At 31.2% G+C, this 18,774-nt stretch overlaps 1 protein-coding gene across 1 annotated transcript in view; it reads right to left on the reverse strand.

Moving 5' to 3' along the window:
• The window catches only part of LOC110018146 (protein BPS1, chloroplastic-like), a 26,959-nt gene extending 10,014 nt beyond the window's left edge, over positions 1-16,945 (reverse strand). Inside the window, exons 1-4 of the mRNA XM_020715360.1 lie at positions 16,850-16,945; positions 16,580-16,720; positions 16,281-16,467; positions 14,537-14,612 (exon numbers count right to left, since the gene is read on the reverse strand). Coding sequence (XP_020571019.1) covers positions 14,537-14,612; positions 16,281-16,467; positions 16,580-16,720; positions 16,850-16,945 — 500 coding nt within the window. The remainder of the gene's footprint in view (positions 1-14,536; positions 14,613-16,280; positions 16,468-16,579; positions 16,721-16,849) is intronic.
• Positions 16,946-18,774: the final 1,829 nt, after the last annotated feature.

The raw sequence follows: 18,774 nt of genomic DNA on the forward strand, positions 1-18,774 counted from the left end.
CCCCCCTAAAAAAAAAAGACTGAAAATTTTCAACATATGAAGGCTGGGGCAATAAATTGCTGAAGAGTGTAGCTAAGAAGAAAATCAGGAATATAGAAGAATATGGTTTCTATGCTAAAGATATCTTAAGAACAATAGAAACCGCCAAATAGTCACCCTTCTAACAATCAATGATTTCCTTCTAACAATCAATGACTTCAAAAAGAAAACTTATAGGCCCACCCATCAAAATTGGTTTGAAATCTTCCCAAAAAGAGAAGATCCAAAAAAAAAACAAAGAATTTGTCAATTAAAGTAAGAATTTCTATGTTGCCTAAGAGCTTCATAACCTTTATCCTCCCTATTCATAGCCTAAGAGCACCAGACCCCAAGCTTTGGCGCCAACATTTAGTTCATCAAAGAAGATAACAGCTTCATCGCCTTTATTCTCCACAAAAGCTAATTGTAGGGGTGTCAATTTAGGTCACCAAGTCGGTTTCGGGCCTGCTTTCAAACTGACCTGACCGGAATATTATACGAGTCAAAAATCACAACCTGAACACGACCCACAATGAATAACACCTATTCGGGTTTAAATCATATTAATTTCAGGTAAATTTTCGGTTGATAGGTCAATTTCAAGTCAACTTATGGTTGGCGGGTTATTTTCGAGTTGATCAACCTAAAAAATTAAATGGGTTAGGATTTTTAACCCGAACCCAGTCCGACCCGAAAATTATTTAGGTCAACTTGAACCCGAATTTTTCGAGTCGAATTCGGGTTGAAAAGTTGTGTCAAGTCAATTTTTGACATCCCTAGCTAAATTTGAAGTTTCAAAATTAAAAGTTTCGAATGACACATGTTCTAAAATAATTTCAAGCTTCATTAAAATAAGAGTGGATAGTATAATAATTTTAAAAATAATAAAAATCTTAGTTTCTTTGAAGTGGTTGAATAGCGTCTGATCCTGAAGTATATCTTGATGACGCTCGAAGTGATTGTTCTCAGAACTGATGTTCCTCTTCATCTTCTTCTATCTCTTCACCAATTGATATAACAACTAGTGTTTCTTGTTGCAAGTAGAGTGAAGATCCACCAATTGATCCAACAACTACGTGGGGTCAGCTACATGAATCATTTTTCTCCATTGCGTCTTATTTAGTGTCATATTTTCATTTAGTTCCATTTAGTTTCATTTAGTTCTAGTAAATTAAGATCATTTTTAATGCAATAAACCTATGTCTTCCTAGGTCTACCTCTGTCTTTCTTAACACAAGTCGAATCTAAAACATCTACTCACCTAATCGAATTATCAGATGGTCAATGTTTAATATGACCAAACCATCTAAGACGACTTTCTCTAATTTTGTCTGTCACAGGAGCTACACCGACTCTATCACGAATATATTGATTTCACATTTTGTCTTTAAGTGTAAAGCCACTCATCCACCTAATCATTCTCATCTTGGCAACATGAATCCTTTTATTCCATTGCATCCTATTTAGTGTCATATTTTCATTTAGTTCTAGTAAATTAAGATCATTTTTAATACAACAAGCCCAAGCCTTCCTAGGTCTACTTCTGTCTTTCTTAACACAAGTCGAATCTAAAACATCTACTCTCCTAATCGGATCATCAGATGGTCGACTTTTAATGTGACCAAACCATCTAAGACGACTTTCTCTAATTTTGTCTGTCACAGGAGCTACACCAACCCTATCACGAATATATTCATTTTGCATTTTGTCTCTAAGTGTAATGCCACTCATCCACCTAATCATTCTCATCTCGGCAACACTTAACTTATTATTATGCTTCTCTTTTAAAGGCCAACATTCAGCGGCATATAGCATGACATGTCTCACCACAGTCTTATAAATTTTTCCTTTTAGTCTAACCGGTACTTTTCTATCACCCAAAAGGCCCGAAGCATTCCTCCACTTCAACCAACCAACTTGAATTATATTATTAACATCTCCATCTATATCACCATCGCTTTGAACAACAAACCCAAGATATTTAAATCGTTCACACCTTTTAATAATTTGATCACCCAAAGTTACACTTCTGTCACTAGAGCTATTACTACTAAAATTACATTCCATGTATTCAGTTTTAGTTCTACTTAAAGGAAGGCCTTTAGACTCCAATGTAGACCTCCATAATTCAAGTTTTTCTTGGGCTTTTTCTCCCGTTTTATTCACGAGAAGGATATCATCAACAAAAAGCATACACCAAGGTACATCTCCTGTAGATGTCCAGTAAGACCATCCATAACTAAAGCAAAAAGATATGGTTAAAGCCGATCCCTGATGTAATCCAACAGAAATAGGAAAATATTTGGACAATCCTCCTTCAGTTTGAACACAAGTAACAGCCCTAGTATACATATATTTGATCATATCAACAACTTTCTTCTCAAGAACTCTCCAAAGGATATCTCTTGGAACCTTATCGTAAGCTTTTTCTAAATCAATAAAAATCAAATGTAGATTCTCCTGATTATCTTTGAACTTCTCCATCAAACCTCTCAATAAATGTATAGCTTCCATAATAGACCTATCCGGCATAAATCCAAATTGATTATGAGAAATCTTTAAGATGCGTCTTAACCTATGTTCAATTAACATCTCCCATAACTTAAAAGTATGACACATCAACTTAATTCCTTTGTAATTTGCGCACTCTCGTGCATCCCTTTATTCTTAAAAATGGGGACTAAAATACTCTTCCTCCACTTCTCAAACGTTTTTTAGTTTTTAAAATAATATTAAAGAGTTTAGTAAGCCAAGAAACTCCCAAATATTTCCACACTTCAATTGGGATATCATTAGGTCCTACAGACTTACGACCCTTGGTTTTCTTTAAAGCTTCCTCTTCTTTTTTAGTAATATAATGGTAAAAATGAAATGTTTTATTATTATTCACGATATTAAGATCATTAAGGTCGATCGTATTTTCAGAAACTTCATTAAAAAGTTTATTAAACTAACTCACCCACCTATGCTGAATATTTTTTTCTAAGAAAACCACTTTTTTATTTTCATCTTTAATACATTTTACTTGAGTTAAATCTTCACTTTTCTTTTCTTTTTGTTTGGCTAGTTTATACATATATTTTTCACCCTCTATACATATATTATACATATATTTTTCACCCTCCTTAATATTTAATCTATTATAAAGATCATTAAAAGAAGAATTTTTAGCATCACAGATTCTTCTTTTAGACTCCCTGCGGGTCGTTTGATATGTTTCCCAGTTCTCTAAGTTTTTACATTTAAACCAATTTTTATAACATAACATCTTATATTTATATTTTATTTTTTCTTGCATATTATTATTCCACCACCAACTATTTTTATTTATAAAAACTTTCTCTTTTGATTCTCCAAGCACATCTTTTGCTACTTGTTTAATAATGTTTGTTATTTTATCACACATAATAATTGTTTCTTCATGAATATACTAAAATTTAAAATCTTGAATTTTACTCATAAAAATAAATTTATTTGTATCTTTTAAATTTCTTCATCTAATTCTACGATGATGAGTCCTAGTATTCTGATGATTCTACGATGATGAGTCCTAGTATTCTTTATTTTATAACTCTTAATCTTAAAATCTAGAACTAATAAAAGATGTTGTGTATTTAAATTTTCATTTGGAATGACCATATAATATTTACAATCGCGACGATCTTTTCTTCTCATAAGAAAATAATCAATTTGTATTTTATTAGATTCACTCTTATAAGTAATAAGATGCTCATCTCTTTTTTTTTAATAAAGTATTAGTAATAGCAAAATCATACGCTAAAGCAAAATGTAAAATAGCTCTACTTTCTTCATTAGTTACTCTAAAATCGTAGCCACTATGAGTATTTTTGAAGTCTTCTATCACCCTACCGACATGCCCATTTAAATCTTCTCCAATAAAAATTCTTTCTTCAAGAGATATCATTTGTATTAAGTCTTCTAAGTCATTCCAAAATTTATCTTTAGACCCTGTATCTAAACCTAATTGAGGAACATGAGCACTTATAATATTAAAAATCTTACTATTAATAATAATCAAGGTCTATAATCTTATCTTCAACTTTATTAATTTTTACAACATTATTTTTCAAACTTTTATCTATAATTACACCTACACCATTTCTAGTGCAATTCTTACCAGAATACCAAAGTTTAAAACCTAAATTATCAATCTCCTTAGTTTTTTCTTCAACCAACTTAGTTTCTTGAATACATAAGATATTAATTTTCCTATAAATCATAATATCAACTAATTCCATTAATTTATCATTGAGAGTGTCTATGCTTCAAGTTCATATCCTAATATTTGTTTCATTAGTTTCATGAACTAATTTATTTACTCACATTCGCCCATAATGTGAGAATACTTGCTTATTTAACACTATACCCGGGCGCTGGTGTAGCGACCATTGCACATTTTTTATTGTATTCAGACTATACAGCGCGTCGCTTCCAGGGGACCCCCTAGCACTTACACAATAATCAAAAGGATTCATGTCATGATTTTTTCCGACAAGTTTTACGCTAGCTGTCGAGTATCTAACGCAACCCTCCAATTTTCATATTCGAGCTTGGGACCGGCAACGACAGTGTTCAAAATAATTTAATCATTATTTTCCTTTAATTAGCTTAATTTTATAAGCTTATTTTTTAAACTAAAAAAATCTTTATTAAAAAAATTTAACTTAAATAAATAAATCATTTAATTAATAAAATTTTTAGAAAATGTAACACATAACTACATAATTTAATATTAATTTTTACTTCATTTACATAACTTTATAAATATAACTTTTAACTTAAAAATTATTTATAAGTCATTAAATAAAATATTTATTTAAAAACATTATTAAATATAACTTTGTCAAAATTTATATTTTTTACAATTTTATTTTTTAAAATTTAAAATATTATAATAAAATTATTAAGTATATAAATATATATATATATATATATAATATAATAGATAATATTATATTATAATAATTCCTTTATCCTAATTGATAAATTTTTAATTAAAAATTTATCAACGACTAACCCATCAGGCATATCCAACATTTTAATATAATAATTTTTTAATTCTTTTAAAATAATATTACATTATAATGTAATATTAAAATAATTGATTTAATATAAAATGTGGAATTAACCCAAGTTTTATGTTTAATAAAAAAACATTTTTTTTATTAGAATGTATAACAATGTGACGTTTTTTTCTCAATTTTTATTTACATCTGTGAATCTAACTCCTAATCCCAATTTAAAATATTAAATGGCTCCTTTCAAAATTTTATTCAATAAAGCCGACAAACCAAGTTTATGGCATGCGTTTAACTAACTTGTCGCAGTAGATGTAATATTCTTCTCTTTAGTTCATGTAATGTTATTAATTGTGCCACTTATCTCGATAGATTTCTTCTTCTAATATAAGTTTTTGAGTCTTAGTTCTTTAAATAAAGTCCAATAAGAGTCTAATTTCTAGAAGCATGTTCGTAGAACTTAACGAATCAGTAAGCGACAATTTATCTTTTGGAGGTGAGTCCAAGATAGAGGTGAAAGACAAATGTGACACTCTCATCCGCAAGAAAAATGAGAAGCATCAATTTATTTTTCATGTTCACTTTGTGTCGAATATGAAGAGCAAAATCTTGAGTTTAGGGCAACTTTTAGAGAAAGGATATGATATTCACTTAGAAGAAAATACTCTCTTCTTAAAAGACAATATTGGTAACTTAATTGTTAAGGTGTTAATGTCTAAAAATAGAATGTTCTTACTCAACATTCAAAACGATATTATCAAATATCTCAAGACTTGTTATAAAGATGTTTTTGGTTCTGGCATTTTCGATTTGGGCATCTCAACTTCAGAGCACTCAAATTGCTTTTAAATAAAGAGGGTGAGATAATTATTTTGCATCAACCACCCTGATCAATTATGTGAAAGATGTTTACTCGGAAAGCACTTCAGGAAAAGCTTTCCAAGGGAGTCAAGTTCAAGAAACTACCAAAAGACTCTTAAGCTCATACATACAGATATCTGCGGTCTAATAAAGTCAACCTCACTCGGTAATAGCAACTATTTTCTTCTCTTCATAGATGATTTTTCACTAAAAACATGGTTGTATTTCTTAAAACAAAAATCAAAAGTTTTTTTAATATTCAAGAAGTTGAAGGCAGATGTAGAGAAAGAGTAGTCTCAAGATCAAAGCTATGCGATCTGATCGAGGAAGAGAATTCACTTCAAAAAATTTCAAGAATTTCGTGAAGCCAACGGAATACGTCGACTTCTAACTGTTCTAAGATCCCCCCAATAAAATGGAGTAGCGAAAATGAAGAACAGAATCATCTTTAACACGAGAATTAGCATGTTAAAAAATAAGAGATTGCCGAAGGAGTTTTGGGCAGAAGCATTTGCATGTGTTGTTTATTTGGCTAACTGATCCTCAACAATAAGTGTGTTAGGAAAGGCACCACAAGAAGCATGGAGTGGAAGGAAGTACGGCAGTTGTACATATACCCGACGAGAAAAGAAGTAAGTTCGATGACAAGAACGAGAAGTTCATTTTCATTGATTACGACGCCAACTCGAAATGCTACAAGCTATACAATCAAAATACAAGGATGACAATCATCAGCAAAAATGTCATATTTGATGAAGGAGAATGAGATTGATGATTACATGATGAGTACTATAATTTTTTCTCATATTTTAAAGAAAAAAATGCAGAGCAACCAAGATTGAGCAAGCAAAATAAGAGTCTACTACTCCACAAATAACAATGACTAAAAGTACTCAAAGTGACTCATAGTCGTCAACTTCAAGAGAAAATTGAAGTGAAAGAGTAATACGCTTCAGAAGATTACAAGATCTTTATGAGGCAAGGGTAACTAAGAATCAAGATAATTTTACTCGTTTTTTGTCTCTTTGCCCACTGTGAGCCCATGGATTTCTAAGAAGTCATACAAAACAAGAAGTGGAAAGATGCAATGAATGAAGAAATCAAGGAAATCGAGAAGAACGACAAATAGGAGCTAGCTTCATTTCCTAAAGGGCATAAAACAATTGATGTGAAGTGGGTGTACAAAACAAAGAAGAATTTTAAAGGAGAAATTGAAAGATACAATGAAAGATTAATGGTAAAAGGCTACAGTCAAAGAGCAGACATTGATTATGATAAGTTATTTGCCTCTTTTGCTCGATTAGAAACTATTAGATTAATCATCTCTTTGACAGCCCAAAATAAGTGGAGAATACATCAAATTAATGTAAAATTTGTTTTCTTAAATGGAATACATGAAGAAAAAATCTACATTCAGCAGCCACCAGGATATGAAATTAAAGGATAAGAAGACATGATTCTAAAGCTAAAAAATGCTCTCTACGGGTTGAAGCAAGCATCAAGAGCATGAAATAGTCAAATATACAAGTATCTACAGGAGAAAGACTTCATAAAGTGTCATTATGAGCATGTTCTTTACATCAAGAATGATAATGAAAATGTTTTGATTGTTTGTTTATATGTCGATATCTTGATCTTCACCGGAAATAATCCAAGCATGTTTGAAGCATGTTTGAAAAAAGCATGTTTGAAAAATTCAAAGAAGCGATGACAAAAGAGTTCGAAATGACAAATATTAGGCTCATGGCATACTACCTTGACATTGAATTCAAACAATGAAAGATGACATTTTTATCTCTCAAGAAGGTTATGCAATGGAGATATTGAAGAAGTTCAAGATGAATGATAGCTGACCTTGAGGGAAAAAGAATTGATCCAACTGTTTTTAAGAGTTTTGTTGGAAGTTAGCGTTACTTGACATGCGTTATGCCTGATATTTTTTATGTTGTTGGATTTGTCAGTCGTTACATTGAGACTCCGACTGCTACATACTTGAAGACCGCTAAAAAAATTATGTGTTATATCAAAGGTACAATTGATTTTGGCTTACTTGACTCATCATCTAACAATTTCAAACTTGTAGAATATAGCGACAGTGTTTGGGTTAGAGACATGGATGATAGAAAGAGCATTACAAGATTCGTGTTCTTCATAAGAAACTGCTTTCACTTACATGTCAAAGAAACAATCAATTGTCACTCTTTCTACTTGCGAAACAGAGTACGTGGTTGCAATCTCATGTGTTTTTCATACAATTTGGCTTCAAAACTTATTAAAGGAGTGAAGTTTACCACAAGAAGAGGCGATCAAGATTTGTATCGATAACAAATCTGCAACAGCGCTAGCAAAGAATCCAGTTTTTCACGATAGAAGCAAGCAACTTAATACGCATTATCACTACATCAAAGAATGTATCGAAATAAAGGAGCTACAATTGAAGTACGTGAAATCTTGAGATCATATTACAGATATTTTTACCAAGCCACTCAAGAGTGAAGACTTTATTAAAATGAGAAGTTTATTTTGAATCACAAAATCAAGTTTAAGAAGGGGTGTTGAAATATAAACTTGATTTTTAGTTTTTGGGTCTTAGTTGTTTAAATAAAGCCCAATAAAAGCCTAATTTCTAGAAGCATGTTCTAGAAAAGTCTCATCTAGAAGCTTATTCAAGAGTAATCCATAGAGAATTCTAAAAAATCATTTGTAATTATTAGATTAGAATTAAAGTGACACATTCCTAGCTATTAATTTAGGATGTGTCACTAGTAAAAATAAGGATGGAGTTTTTGGGTTTGTTTGAAGCTAAAAAAAAGGTAATAAATAGAAGTGTAGCTTCTTCCATGATAGCTTGGCCGAAGTAGCACTTGAGATCTTCTCAAAATCATCTTCATCTAAAGCTTGATAGATGAGGAAGAGAATCTTCTTGTCTCTCTTTCGCAAGTCTCTTCAGCTATTCTTTTGAGTTGTGGATAAAGTGGACTCGTCGCTTGGCTCATCGTAATCTTTCTCCACAACCTCCCAAAAGTCATGCGCTCCGAGGAGGGCCTTCATCTTGATACTCAATTGTCGTAGATACTTTTCTTAAGCACCGGGACTTGGAAGGAAACTATGTCACTGTTTGTCATTGCTCTATAAAGGAACCTTTATGTCACTATTTGTCATTGTTCTATAAAGCTACACTTCTATTTATCACTTTTTCTTACTTCATACAAACTCAAAGACTCCACCCCAATTTATATTAGTGACACCTCCTAAATTAATGACTAGGATTATGTCAGTACAATTCTAATCTAATTGTTACAAATAACTCTCTAGAATTTTTTTTATGATTTCATACCTACCACATATTCTAGACAACTTTATGGATTACTCTAAAATAAGTTTCTATATGAAACTTTTCTAGAACATGTTTCTAGAAATTAGACTCTTATTGAGTTTTATTTAAAATAAAGCTCAAGAACTAAAAATCAAGTTTATATTTCAACACCATCTCTTAAACTTGATTTTGTGATTCCAAGTAAACTTCTCATTTTAATAAATTTTTCATTTTTGAGTGGTTTGATAAAAATATTTGTAACTTAATCTCGAGATTTCACGTACTGCATTTGTATCTCCTTTCTTTCGATGCAATCTCTGATATAGTGATAGCACATATTAATGTGTTTACTTCTATCATGAAAAACTAGATTCTTTGCAAACGCTATTACAGACTTATTATCGATACAGATTTTGATTGTTCCTTCTTGTGGTAAACTTAACTCCTTTAATAGGTTTCAAAACTAAATTGTATGGCAAACACATGTGGTTGCAGCCACATACTCTGATTCGCAAGTTGAAAAAGTGACAATTAGTTGTTTCTTTGGCATCTAAGTGAAAGCAGTGTTTTTTATGAAGAACACGAATCTTGTAGTGTTTTTTTCTATCATCAATGTCTCTAACTCAATCACTGTCGATGTATCCTACAAGATTGAAATTGTTAGATGATGAGTCAAGTAAGCCAAAATCAATTGTACTTTTGATATAACGCATAATTCTTTTAGCGGTTTTCAGGTGGATAGCAGTCGAAGTCTCCATATAGTGACTAACAAATCCAACAGCATAAAGAATATAAGGACTTTTGCATGTCAAGTAGCGCAAATTTCAAACCAAAACCTTGAAGACTGTTGGATCAATTTGTTTTCCTTCATCATATTTTGATAGCTTGACTCCACATTCTACAGGGGTATTTATAAGTCGGTTATTATATATCTTGAACTTATTCAATATCTCTCTTGCATAACCTTCTTGAGAGATGAAAATATCATTTTTCGTTGCTCGACTTCAATGTCAAGATAGTATGTCATTAGTCCAATATCTGTCATTTTGAACTTCTTTATCATTGTTTTTTTTAACTTTTCAAGCATGTTTGGATTGTTTCCGGTGAAGATCAAGTCATCGACATATAAACAAACAATCAAGACATTTTCATCCTCATTCTTGATGTAAAGAGCATGTTCATAAGGACACTTTATGAAGTTTTTCTCTGGCAAATACTTGTTTATTCGGTTATTTCATGCTTTTGGTGCTTGCTTCAGCCCGTAAAGAGCCTTTTTTAGCTATACAATCTTGTATTCTTGTTTTTTGACTTCATATCCTGATGACTGCTGAATGTAGACTTTTTCCTCAAATATTTCATTCAAGAAAGCAGATTTTACATCCATTTGATGTATTCTCCACTTATTTTGAGTTGTCAAAGAAATGATTAGTCTAATAATTTATAATCGAGCAACAGGAGCAAATACCTCATCAAAGTCGATGTTTGTTTTTTTATTGTAACATTTTACCACCAACCTTACATTGTATCTTTCAATTTGTCCTTTGGAATTTTTCTTTATTTTGTACATCTACTTCACATCAATTGATTTATGCCCTTTAGAAAGTGAAGCTAGCTCTCATGTGTCATTTTTCTCGATTGTCTTGATTTCTTCATCTATTGCATTTTTTCACTTCTTGTTTTATATGGCTTCTTGGAAATTCATGGGCTCACAGTCAGCAAAGAGACAAAAAAGAGTAAAATTATCTTGATTCTTAGTTACCCCATAAATATCTTGTAATCTTCTGAAGCACGGTACTCTTTCACTTGAATTTCTCTTGAAGTTGGAGACGATGAGTCACTTTGAGTCTTGTAGTCAATGTTATTTGTGGAGTAGTATGCTCTTCTCTTGTTTGTTCGATCCTTGGTTGCTCTGCGTCTTCTTCTTGAAAATATGGAAAAAAAATTGTAGTCATCATCATGTAGTCCCCAGTCTCATTCTCCTCATTCATCGGATATGACATCTCTGCTGATGATTGGCTTCCATGTATCTGGATTGTATAGCTTGTAGTCTTTCGAGTTGATGTCATAACCAATGAAAATGAGTTTACCGCTCTTGTTATCCAACTTCTTTTCTCATTGGGCATGTGTACATGAATTATGCATCCAAAAACTCGTAGATGAGAGATGTCGGACTTCCTTCCACTCCATGTTTCTTGTGGCGTCTTTCCCAACACAATTTTTGTTGGTGATCAATTAGCCAAATAAACAGCACATACAACTGCTTCTGCCCAAAATTCCTTCGGCAATCTCTTGTTTTTTATCATGCTCCTTGTCGTGTTAAGGATGGTTTTATTCTTCATTTTCGCTACTCCATTTTGTTGCGGGGGATCTTGGAACAATTAGAAGTCGGCATATTACTTTGGCTTCACGAAATTCTTGAAATTCTTTTGAAGTGAATTATTTTTCTCGATCATATCGCATAATTTTGATCTTGAATCCACTCTCTCTACATCTGACTTAAACTTCTTGAATATTTCAAAAACCTTTGATTTTTGTTTTAAGAAATACAGTCATGTTTTTTGTGAAAAATCATCTATGAAAAAAAAATAGTTATTATTACCGAGTGAACTTGGCTTTATTGGACCGCAGACATCTGTATGTATGAGCTCAAGAGGCTTTTGAGCTCTTGAACTTGACTCCCTTGGAAAGTTTTTATTGAAGTGCTCTTCGAGTAAACATCTTTCACATAATTAATCAGTGTGGTTGATGCAAGATAATCCTCTCACCATCTCTTTCTTTAAAAGCAATTCGAGTCCTCTGAAGTTGAGATGCCCAGATCAAATATGCTAGAGCAAAGAAGCATCTTTATAATAAGTTTTGAGACATTTGACAATATCGTTTTGAATGTTGAGCAAGAACATTCTACACTGACTCCTTAGCAATCAAGTTATCAATATTGTCTTTTAAGAAAATAGTATTTTCTTTCAAGTGAATATCATATCCTTAATCCAAGAGTTATCATAAACTCAAGATGTTGTTTTTCATATTCAGCACAAAGTAAACATTAGAAATAAATTGATGTTTTTCATTTTTTTAGCGAATGAGAATGTTATCTTTGTTTTTCACTTCTATCTTGGACTCATCTCCAAAAGACACATTATCGCTTACTGATTCATCAAGCTCTACGAACATATTTCGTCTCTCACACATATGGTTGCTTGGAACAGTGTCCAGGTACATGTATTATTTTCACCTCTTTTATTGTTCTTGTATGCTAGCAGTAGAGTGTCATCTTCTTCTCTTTTTTCTTCTATGTAGTTGACTCATTCATTAGCTTTGTTTTTTAGGTGTTTTAAATTCTTTCGCATAACGTCCGAACTTGTTACAATTGTAGCACTTAATTTGAGATTTATCATACCTCGAGTTTGAGCACCCTCCATCACGTCCCCTTGTAGAGTCATTCCCATTACCTCTATCATTATGGTCTACAATAGCAACTATTTGAGTGAAGAGCTTTTAAACCATAGGAAAATCAATGCAATTATGCAAGACAGTAAATATATTAGGTTTAGTTTTATTTGAACATTATTTGGGTTTAGGCATTATTATAATTTTCAGGTTTAATTATGTTTTCCAATTTGGATCAGTTCCTTGTGGAACAAGTATTGGCTTCCTATACATAAGAAAATCATGATAGTAGGGAATGATTAATTAAATAAAAATAAAAAAAACTCAGGTTGTTTTTCTTCCTTTTCTTCTCCCACCCCATCTCCTATTCTAGTACTTATTCCCCTCATTTCCTTATTAGGAGCAAATTAGGAGCCTTATCATGTCTCCATATCTACTAGATTTAACAAAGAACAAATTTCACCATCAAACTTATGTGAAGAGTGGTTTAAGAGTAGATGATAAAAAGTTGAAAATGAGTGACAAAGATGATAATATTGAAAGAGTGATGCAAATAAGAAAAATATATTCTCGGTATGGAGGAAAAGGAGCTAAGGAGAAAGAGGCGAACGCCTTATATGAATAAAATGAAACCACCTCACTAATTTCAATGCTAAAGCTAGATTCAAAGGTGTCATTTATTGTGGTGTCATTTTATTCCAATATATTGCCAAAGAATTTTCATCCTTGCCATCAATAATACTGAAATAGAAGATCTAAAACATATCATATAAAGTGGTGTGTTTAGTTCATAAGGCTCCCATCAATATCAGGGGTGGTGATGTTTGATGCAAGCATCCTTATCTCTGCAGTTTAAAAAAGTGTTTTTCATGACTTGGTAAAAATTGGCAGTCTTAATCAAAAAATATATATATTTTAAAAGAGATGTAACATGAGAAGAAGGGGAAAAATGTCGTCTATACTGCACGAACTTGAAATAATACTAAAAACAATATTTTTTCCTTCTAAAAATTACCTCCAACACATTAACACCACTCTTTAACCATTAAAAAAAAAAGAGAGGGAAGATATAGTACTCAATCTTCATGAACTGCCCTAAGCATCAAATATCTACACCATGAGTGAAACATCCCTCAATTCTCTTTATACCCATCATTACTCAGTTTATTTGTGCTAACCAAGTCTGAAACAGAACATTCAGGTGGCATCAAAATAAAGCAGGAGTTGCATAAACTCACATGTTGAGGTATTCATCATAAGCATAAAAGTCTCCATCACTGCCCTAATAATCCAAACAAATTCTCCTAGAGATCTAAAGAATGATCTATACATTTATCTTTGTTTTTTTTTTTTTTTTTTTTTTTTTTTTTACCGCGCTAATTCCTCAGAAATCTCCTCCAAAGTTAGCCCTAAATAAAACAATTTACCACATTTCAAGCTATCTAGCATAATTCGAGCCATAGAAGACTTGGGAAAAGAAAAAAAATTCCAGGAACCACATTAAGGTAAAACAAAGAACATATATTTTTCATCCAAATACCGAAATACCCAAGACACATCATCAGATCTACAAAAAAAAAAAAACAAGCACAATCATTGAACTTGACTCAACATAATACAAGATAAAAACATGATAAAAATTTTCAGTTTCTGCAAATTTACAAGACCATGAACCAACAACAGAAGGCCTAACCTAAAACGAGATATCATGGAACAGGAAACTTAAGACGAGAAACCAGACCTTCAAATCGGGAACAACTATGTTCAAGCTAGTTAAAAAAAAAGCAAAAAGCGAATAGATTCATTCATTGCCTCGGATCATGGTACACAATCGCAGAGAGCTGAAAACGTGGATATCAAAGAAATCACACAATCCCTGAGTCGAGAACAGAAAGCAGAAAGAGAGGCTTGGTACCTGCTTACACTGGGAAGAAAGAAGCCGCTTCTTGTGACAAACACGCTTGCCCAGCGAAGATACCAAATCCTTGCTTCTGCTCACCCAAACTCCACTTCGGAACGAGAGAGGATGGAGACGAACTGGAGAACCAGAGAAGAGACGTTGCGCCGTACGACAATAATGTCAAAAAAAATTTAAGGGCATTTACATGTGTACCACCCAATTCTTTTATATTTACATATATAACATTTAAAAAAATTATTTATTTATAGTACTCAAATCTTACATAACACATCAAAAATATCATCATTTAAAAAAGAAAATACATATTTTTCTTACATAAATAAAATTGTATGTACGTAAAAATTGAAGCTTAGGTTTTAGCTATGTAAATACATAAGAATTGAGCGGTATGTATGTAAATATTTTAATTTTTAATTGTTATTTATTGAATGGGACAATAATGCAATTTAATTCTTATATATTTACGTATCTAATAGCTTAACTGTCATATTTACACATATAACTCTTAAATAACATTACATTAAAAATATCATTATTATTAACATTTTAAAAATAAAAATATATGTTTCAAGTATAAACTTTAATACTAAAATATTATAAATATAAATATCAAACTTTACATGTTAAATATATATGTTAGGATTTTTAAATTTATAAAATTCAATTTTATGACAAAAAATTCATAAAATTTATGATGACCAAGATCTTTGAATTCATGATTTTCATGTACCCATAAATAAGGTATACATACATGTATTCATGATCATAAAATTCAGTCTGAAGAGATAGAATTTCTCTCTCCAATCTTTTTTTCTTTTTGTACTTTCCGATGGAAAGAAAAGATACATTTTTTTCTTACAAGAGAGAGGACCCTCCTCTTATTTATAAGAAAAAAAATAAATCTCTTAGGAAGAGACACAACCTTTCTCTTAATTATCAATTATTAACCACCATCCATCATGGTGATTATTGATCAATATGATTTAAGATAATTTAATTAATTAATTAAAATGAAATGATACAGTGTCTATTGAGAAAAGATATGACTCTTCATTTAGGATAATTTAATTAATTAATTAAAGTAAAAGAATGCAGTGTTTATTGAGAAGAAACATGACCATTTTCTTTAATTAATCAATTAATTAATTATTATTAAAATAAATGACAGTGGGTCACATAAATAAAATAATGAAAAAACTAACATTCTCCCACTTAGCCCACGTAATATTTAATAGTGCATAACATACTGCACAAATTGTAAGTTAAAATCCTTATTTATAATGTTCAAATCATAAATTATCAATAAGTATTAAATTAATATGAATCGTGATGGTTGTGTATCAATTTATCGACACAGGTTCTTCCATGTATTACAATATTAATTGTATACTTAACATAATGAGAAATAACATCATGATCTCATAATGTCTATTAAAAGACAAATCTTGTCAAACATCGCACAACATAAAGTATACACTAGTGATAAAATAAGTTACATAAATATCAGAAACAATAAACTGAGCTCAAAGTGTCAAACATAAAGAGCAATAAACATAAAACTAATAAATGATTTCAGTAATGTCTATTCTCATAACATGTTCCTTAAATGTCTGAGATGGTAACCCTTTCATTAATGGATCCGCAATCATAAGGTTGGTGTTAATATATTCAATTGACACCATATATTTTTGAACTTCTTCTTTAATGATAATGTATTTTAATTTCATATGCTTAGCACCTTTGGAATATTTGTCGTTTTTAGAAAAGATAATTGTTACGGAGTTATCATAGTAAATGTTCTCCGATTTGGCAATCTTGTCGACAATTTCAAGTCCTGAAATAAAATTTTGCAACCATGATCTCTGAATTGTTGCTTCGAAGCATGCCACAAATTCAGCTTTCATATTGGATGCAGCATTGATAGTCTGTTTCACACTTTTTCATATTGAATCTCTTAAGAATTCTATCGATATATGTTTTTTGAAACAATCCTAACAATCATTATGATCTATCACGAAATATTTCAATTTTAATCACATAGGATGTCTCACCCATATCTTTCATTTCAAAGTTCTCAGAAAGAAAATTCTTGGTTTCATACAATAAGCCAAGATCATTAGTATCTAGCAATATATCATCAACAAACTGAATGAGAAATATGATCTTGCTCCCACTAACCTTCAGATATATACACCGATCAACAGTGTTTTCTTTAAATTCAAAGGAAGTGATGGTATCATTTAACTTAATATATCATTGTCAGGAAGTTTGCTTAAGTCCGTATATTGATTTATTAAGTTTACATACCATATTTTTCTTTCCTTCAACCAAAAATCCTTCAGGTTGACTCATGTAGACATCTTCATCTAAATTTTCATTCAGAAAGACAGTTTTCACATTCATTTGCTATAACTCCAAATCATAATGAGTTACTAGTGTCATGATAATTCTAAATGAATCTTTCTTAGAAATTAGAGAAAATATTTCTTTACAGTTGATGTCATATTTCTGTGTGAAACATTTGACAACAAGTCTGGTTTTATATCGTTCAATATTGTCATTTGAGTCGCGTTTGGTCCTAAAGTCTCGTTTGCACCCGACTTTTTTACAACCTTCAGACAATTCAACGACATCCCAAACTTTATTGTGATCCATCAATTTCAACTCATCTTTCATTGCATCTAACCATTTAGAAGAATTTGCACTTTCTATGGCTTGTGAACATAAAATTGAATCTTCATTGGCTCCCATGTCAAATTCAGACACATGTAGATAAATCGCATAATCATCAAAAGTAGTAGACCTTCTTTATCATTGAGACCTTCTAGGTACAACTTCATTTGGTTAATCTAATGTAGGTTCATTAGTGACAGTTTCATTATGAGGTGTTTGATCATTTATCTGTTGTTTTTGTAAGTTGTCAAATTGTTCAACAACTGTATGAATAACAACTTGAGAAGAAATTTCAGGTAAAGAAACTTGATCGTTAATTTCTTGGATTTCTACTTTACGTGATTCCAAACTCCCACTAACTTCACAATTTTCAATGAACGCATCATTTCCAACTTCAATAATTCTCGTACTGTGGTTAGAATAATAAAATCTAGACCCTTTTGATTTTTCTGGTTAACCAATGAAGAAACCACTAGTTGTTCTTAAGTCTAATTTCTTTTCATGTGGATTATAAATCCTTATTTCCGCTGGGCAGCCCTAAATATGCAGGTGCCTTAAACTAGATTTCCTTCCTGTCCACAGTTCAAAGAGAGTCTGTATAACTGCTTTACTAGGAATCATGTTTAACAAATATGCAGCGGTCTTTAAAGCATGCATCCACAATGATAAGGGTAAATAAAAATTGCTTATCATACTCCTAACCCTTTTCATCAGAGTACGGTTTCGCCTTTCTGCAACACTATTTTGTTGCGGTGTTCCTGACATAGTGTTTGAGCACATATGTCATTAGTTTGAAGGAATTTAGCAAATGATACTGGATATTGTCTAGATTCATTGTACCTTCCATAATATTTACAACCTCTATTGGACCTGATGATTCTCATTTTTCTGTCTAATTATCTCTCAATCTCAGATATAAACACCTTTACGACATATAGTGATTAAGATTTTTCATCCAATAAGTAGACATACCCATAAAGTGAAAAGCCATCGATAAAGGTGATAAATTTTTTTTTTCCACCAAAAGATAAAACATCAAAAGGTCCACAAACATTTGTGTGCGTAATTTCAAGGTGTTGTGTGTTTCTTGTGGTAGCTTTCTTAAGTGCGGTTTCTGTGTGTTTTCCCTTAATACAATCCACACAGATGTCAAGATAAGTGAAATCCAAATCATTAAGGATGTTATTATTTATTAATATTTCAATTCTTTCTCTTCAGATTAAATGAAAACTTTAGTAGTGTATTAAAAATGTTCTTTGGGTGATATAACAATGCATAATAATAAATATAATTGATGTTTGAATTCTTAGTTTAACATAATTTAGTTTAACATAATTGACAATCAATTGTTTATACTCAAATTAGACATGTTTATTATCTTTGGATATATAAACATATCTAACCAAGTATATAAATAGGTCACAATCATATTCAAAGATTATAAAACAAATAATCAATATTTGGATGATCCACAAATATTTTATAATCATTAAACTTCAATATACTCATAATTAAATAAAAAATTATTTCATAATAAGCATCACATACGTATGAGTAAT

The sequence above is a fragment of the Phalaenopsis equestris genome, unplaced genomic scaffold (genome assembly GCF_001263595.1).
Source record: "Phalaenopsis equestris unplaced genomic scaffold, ASM126359v1 Scaffold000002, whole genome shotgun sequence".
Lineage (NCBI taxonomy): Eukaryota > Viridiplantae > Streptophyta > Magnoliopsida > Asparagales > Orchidaceae > Phalaenopsis > Phalaenopsis equestris.